This window comes from Malaya genurostris, chromosome 3 (genome assembly GCF_030247185.1).
Source record: "Malaya genurostris strain Urasoe2022 chromosome 3, Malgen_1.1, whole genome shotgun sequence".
Taxonomy (NCBI): domain Eukaryota; kingdom Metazoa; phylum Arthropoda; class Insecta; order Diptera; family Culicidae; genus Malaya; species Malaya genurostris.
Window position 1 is genome coordinate 43,419,858 of NC_080572.1, and position 6,000 is coordinate 43,425,857.

General features: G+C 37.9%; 2 protein-coding genes across 2 annotated transcripts; one reads left to right on the top strand and one right to left on the bottom strand.

The window, feature by feature from the left end:
• Nucleotides 1-2,889: 2,889 nt before the first annotated feature.
• Nucleotides 2,890-3,721, top strand: LOC131436996 (enhancer of yellow 2 transcription factor). The gene is made up of 3 exons (XM_058606017.1): nucleotides 2,890-2,904; nucleotides 3,077-3,299; nucleotides 3,359-3,721. Exons 2-3 carry the CDS (start codon nucleotides 3,109-3,111, stop codon nucleotides 3,579-3,581), a joined length of 414 nt encoding a protein of 137 aa, XP_058462000.1. The 5' UTR covers nucleotides 2,890-2,904; nucleotides 3,077-3,108; the 3' UTR covers nucleotides 3,582-3,721.
• Nucleotides 3,722-3,777: 56 nt separating this feature from the next.
• On the bottom strand, nucleotides 3,778-6,000 carry LOC131436995 (F-box only protein 42). Its single transcript, XM_058606016.1, has 3 exons — nucleotides 5,737-6,000; nucleotides 5,291-5,681; nucleotides 3,778-5,235 (listed from the first exon to the last, which is right to left on the bottom strand). The coding sequence occupies exons 1-3, from the start codon at nucleotides 5,855-5,857 to the stop codon at nucleotides 3,939-3,941; spliced, it is 1,809 nt and encodes a 602-aa protein (XP_058461999.1). The 5' UTR covers nucleotides 5,858-6,000; the 3' UTR covers nucleotides 3,778-3,938.

The following is a 6,000-nucleotide window of genomic DNA, read 5'->3' on the forward strand; positions in this document are numbered from 1 at the left end:
TGACAATAATAAAACTTCACGCTTAGAAAAAGTTACTCAGAGTTTGAGTACTAGTTACTCATTTTCAAATGATACAGGGAAACGTCAAAAATTGAGTAGTTATCATCAATGATATTGAGTAACTCCTACTCTAAATTTAAGTTTAACGCAAGAACTCGGTTTTTTGTTACTATTCGCAAGATCAGTCTAAAAATTGTAATAACCATTTGTAGCAACAGGTTGTATTTTTTGTTAGTGAGATCGCGCATTTCGAGGGTGAGTCGCTCAACACAAACGGTGTTGTGTCTGCAAAAACCGGAATGATAAACTACGTGTTGTGCTTCAGAATGGAACCGAATATGCTAAAATGTCATTTATGAGGAATAAGTGTATGATTGGTGCCTGAGCATAACTGACATGTATGTTAATTTGCGATTGACACACTACTCCAAGCGATCACCACTTGATATAGTATCACTCAAGCAAATTGAGTAGTGAAAATCATAAGGCAAATCTTATGATGCATCAAAAATCACCAAAATCATAATTTCATAAGATAAATATGAAAAATATACCTCTGCAATATACATCTTATCTTTCACTATTGTAGTTTTCATACGACCAACTCATAAACTTCACAATATATGAGAGAAGTTATGTTTATCATAGAAATTTCGCACAATGTTCCTAAAATTTTCGTATGATTTTCATAAGGCATTTTATTGGAATTCCTATTTTCGGGATTTCCTAAGGCGGTCTTATGATTCGCTTACGATATTATTGTGGCTAAAAATCATACGAAATCATTATGAAATTCCGTATATTTTTTGCCTGAGTGATTGAGTTCAATTACTTAATATTTTAATATACACTCAACTTAATATTTTAATATACACTCAGAAGAGGAGCAATTTTTTTTGCAAATTTGATATATGTGAAATAAAACTTCACTCAAAATTTGAAAATAAAACTTCACTCAAAAATTAGTAAATAAGTAGATTTTACCCAAATATCGTTTCCAGTGGAAGAACTCAAATTTGAGTGACTTCGGAGTTACTCTAAATTAGAGTTGTTCCACTTTTTCTGTAGATGAGTGAGATCTTACTCATTTTTGAGTAACTATTTTTAAGCGTGTTGACAACACTTGGCTATATGGCAATGTTGCCAGGTATACCGATTTATCGGTATTTATACAGATATTTGACCTCTATACCGCAATACAGGTATGAACTCCCAAAATACCGATAATTCACACCGTACAGATAAATACCGATTTTTGTTGATAGCTTGGATAGACAGGAGAGATGGTTGCTACGAGACCTTTTTGTCGTGAATACGACTTACTTTACTATGGGGCGCCTTTTCAAAATTAACCCGTACAAGAATGGGCAGAACTTAATCGTGAATATCTCTTGTTGTACTAAACACAACAACATAATTTTTTTTACAAGTAATCGGAAATATGATCAGGAATTTGTGAATAAATTTTCAACAATGTGAGATTACCATAAAATACTCAAAAAACAAAGGAAAATTCATCAGGCTTACTTGTCTTTTTCGCACCCGGACAACGGTTTTGAGGTAGTCAGGCACATATCAGTGCTGATGTTCTACTGGACGAGTTTAAAAGGTAATCTTTGATCGAAAATCGTACATTTCTTCTAGTTCATTAGGCAGAACTGGATGTCGTGGTGAGATTCCTTCACTAACGTCAGTAACGACAAATATGGTAAAAAGCGTGAAACGCTCAGGTCGTGGTCTCATTCGGACGCAAATCGCATTCAGCTGCTGAATACTGAATTATTCGGGAACTGAATCTTAGAAATTTAATTTCAAAATTCTGTTTCAGAACTTAGGTCTAGTATTAAGAACTTGCATACTGGAACTGTATTCTGGAATTGGACTGTGGAACTAGATTTCGGAGCTAAATTCAGTTTCCGAATTCAAATTAAGAATTTAATTCTAGATCTATATTGCAACAGAATTTTGAGCCTATTGAATACTCAATTCGACGTTTTCCTACTGTGCAAATCTACAAATTGCATACTTGCGTTACCAACTGGTCAGGTGTAAAATGTAACAATTGACACGTGTGACAGTATATCAACTTATGGAAACGACTTTAGATATTCAGAAGTGTGAATAATGTTAGTTTTATTCGTATTCACGCCATCCAGTTATGTCTTTGACATTACCCACCCACTTTTTTTTGCTCACCAAAATAAGCTTTGGTTACATTTTCGTGACCTTATGTTGACGATATTCTGATACCGATACGGTAGAGATAGATTTTTGCGCCGAATACAGATTTTTGGAAAAAAACACCTGGCAATATGGATCGACTCGGTCTGTGCCCAGGGATGCCAGGTTCACAGATTTTCAATTTTTGCACAGATTTCTGAAAATGATCACAGATTCTGGAATAAATTACAGATTTTAACAGGTTTTTGAAATCGAGCACAGTTTAGCACTAAAAAGTACAGAGCGATTGAGGTGTTGCGTGTTGGTAGTGAGACCTTTTTTTGCTCACCAAATTGATTTCGATCTGCTATTATGGTACGGGAAACGGGCACAGATTTTCAGACAGTTTTTTGCAGCTCGGTGGCAACAATAAGGCGCTCCAGCTAGTCCTATCGTAACCAACATCTCAGTCCTTCAGGGCCATCAAAGCTAGCAAGTCAGTGAGAGCAAAGTAAACAAAATGAAGTAAAATACAACACTTCATTGATTGTGAAAGTCAGTATTACAATTTGGCAGCGCACGTTTTATAACGATATCACATTTATAATCAAACATAAAAAAATCAACTTTCAGAGCTAAATATCACACATATTTAGCAACAACGAACTTATATACTTCTTCGTTGTTTTCGTCTTTGCGGAAAAGATGATGGTCACGAAAACATGGCGGCCTAGCAGGTACTTGGTTTTTTTAGAGTGCCTATAACCAAAGTGACGACATCTCATCCGTAAGTTTGGCAACAATTCAAAACATTCCATTAGCTTTACATTGAATTGACAGGTCGTTTGCTCGTTTGGAACTGGGAGCTGTCATTCCAAACGAACAGCTGTCGCCACTCTGATTATAGTCACTCTAGGTTTTTTGGCTTGATCACAGATTTTCGAAAAAATGACCTGGCATCCCTGTCTGTGCCAAAAGGAAGAGAAGAAAAAAACACAAAACATTCTCAGGATAAAAAAATATCTTGGAACAACAATTACCGTTCGTATTCTGGTAAAAAGCCTTCTATTTTTATTACCTACAATGACATTTACGAAAAGCGTTGATCAGACAACAATTCTTCAAGGAGACCGTTCAAAGTAAGCATTATATGAACAAGTATGTAATTGCTCCAATCCTAACCTTCTTTTCGGTTTAGACTTAAGGATCTGCTGCGACTACGTTTGAATGCCTGCGGATGGAGTGATCAAGTTCGATTGCTTTGTCGAGACACCATCAAGGAGCAGGATACCATTAATTGTGATGCCTTAGTTCAACAGGTTACGCCGAAAGCGAGAGCTTTAATTCCTGACACCGTTAAAAAGGAACTACTGCAGAAAATTAAGACTATTCTTATTCAGCAGGAAGGAATCGATATTTAGTCACTGAAATGGTTTATTTATGAAAAGCAAATTTAGTTGCCACAACGTTTCAAGTGAAAGTAAGACAAAAATTAGTTAAGGTTTTTGATGACAGAACATGATAGAAACAAAAGATTAATAAATTTTCGAAAGTTATCTGAAAAAAACATGCTCTGTTTTATCAGTTCAAGGAAATTGTGAAAAAATCTATTTCAAATTTAATGTTTAGTGACGTTTATTAGGATCGACTTCTAAGGAGCAGTTTTTCTTTCAAACGATGGAAACAGTGCTTAAGTGATAGAAATTCAATTGTTCGAAATAAAAATCGGCCATCTAATTCACTCGATTTTTATCATAATTTGCTTATGCTATATTTCCTCACACAACTGCCGTGGGAACTGTTAGAAAATGAACAGAATTGGTTACACTAGAGCTTTCTGATTTCGGATTCTTATTCAAACCACCGAAAACAATAAGCTCTCCCGTTCCACCGACCATCGTGGAGAATGTGAAATGATCTGGTGCACCGACAATGAGACCACTGTTTTTAGTTTCTTGCCATTCGATAACTGGATTTTGGCTGTCGTTTGTCAGCAGCTGGGATATATCACATACATAAATCGCTAATCCGTTTCGTTTGATTCGTTTGGATGTTACGAATTGTTCCTGTGTGGCTTTTGCAGCTGCTGCCGCCGCTGCTGCTAGCTCCTGTTCACGTTGCTCCTGCTCTTTTATCCGTCGCATAGCGGAGATCTTTTCTTCCATTTTACGAAGTCGCTCCAATTGACGTTCGCGTGAAACATGCGAAGGGGGAGGGTTAGCTGGAGGGACGCTGAATGCAGCCATTGCCATGTGACCGTTGTCGGGAGGACTTGATTGGTTGAAGCGTTTTGGCAGCATATGATCATCATCTTGTTGCTGCCGTCGATGTAAAAGATAGCTAGGTAGGCGATTGAGAGACAGGGAACTTGAAGGTCCTGCTGTCGGTTGTCTTGGTGAAAAAGAAAAAGATGATCTCGAAGGACCGGGCTGGGGCTCCAGCTGACGTAAGCTAGACGGTGCTGGTGCAGGCGGTGGTGGAGGAGGTGGCGGCGATGGGACAGGATTTTGACGCGGTGGAATGTTTTGTTCATTCGCTGAAACTCTATTGCGTTCGACCTGATTGCTTGATCTAGCTCTGCCCAGGTTTGGAGGATGCAGTCCATGATTCGTCGGCCTATGCTGACGAATGATTTGAAAATCATTTGGCGAAGTTGGTCCTAAGACTACAATTTTGGATCCAACGTTACAAGCAGGGTAGCTCCAGTTATGAGTTACGGTACTCTTCTTGTTTTTGATTTGAACAGTTCTCCAGCGCCAAATATCGTTTCTCATATCTAGTAACCAAGCATCGTTAAAAATTCTATTCACTCCACCTGTACCACCTAAGACAAGAATGTGATCCTTCCCGATAGCCATTTGGAATTGTCCGTAACGAGCAGGGGGTTTTTGTTCCCCAACTGTGGGTCTTTTCCAAGTCAAATTATCCAAATCCAGCACCCAAATATCGTTCGTCGTGCCGATATTTTCCATAGTTTTCTGATAGCCACCAAAAACAACCATTTTATTTTGATGCACAGTTGCTGAATGACCAGTCATTGGCGGTGGACCGAAAGCTAGATTATGTATTGTCCATCTGTAATCATGAATACACATTAAAACGGTTAATTTGTTATTTTCAAGATTCCTACCTATTCTCAGCAATATTGTACAAATGTAGCTCATCAAACAAGGTACACATTTGAAACGGAGTATAAGAGTGCCTCCATCCACCAAATAGAACTAATAAATTACCGAAACAGACTAGCGAAGCACCTGCTTTCGGGGAAGGGTAAGTACCCATCGATATCGGACGAATCCATTCTCGACGACCCAGGTCGAATCGCCATAGGTCGTTGAAGGTCGTATCGTACGATGAAGCTCCTCCGAAAACATACATAGAATTTCGATGTAGCGAACTGGCATGGGCGAAACGGGCGGCTATATTCGGCATTTGCCCTCCAGTAAAAATTTCCTCCTTCCAGCAGAGGTTGAAATCCATAAGCCCTTTCTGCAAACATGCTTTCTTGCGTATTCGCACATCTGAAATACTCAAAAAATCAATTTTCGCGTTCATCATTTGAAACTTTGTTCATACTGTTGGCCAGAGAAACCCAACGTTTGCAAACTGATGCACACTGCTCTAGGTCTTGATACGGAGGAAGTAGACTGAATATGAACTCTAGAATTTCATTCGGTATATCATTAATTGATGCCATTGTTGACTTTTTATTTGTGTGGTGAATCCAAACTGCCTTTTTTTTAGCTTTGATATATATTATTATTTAATCGTTATAAGCTAATTTTGATTATTTGGAAAAATTTGAACATTTTTATTTGCAACGCAACTTCACAATTTTCT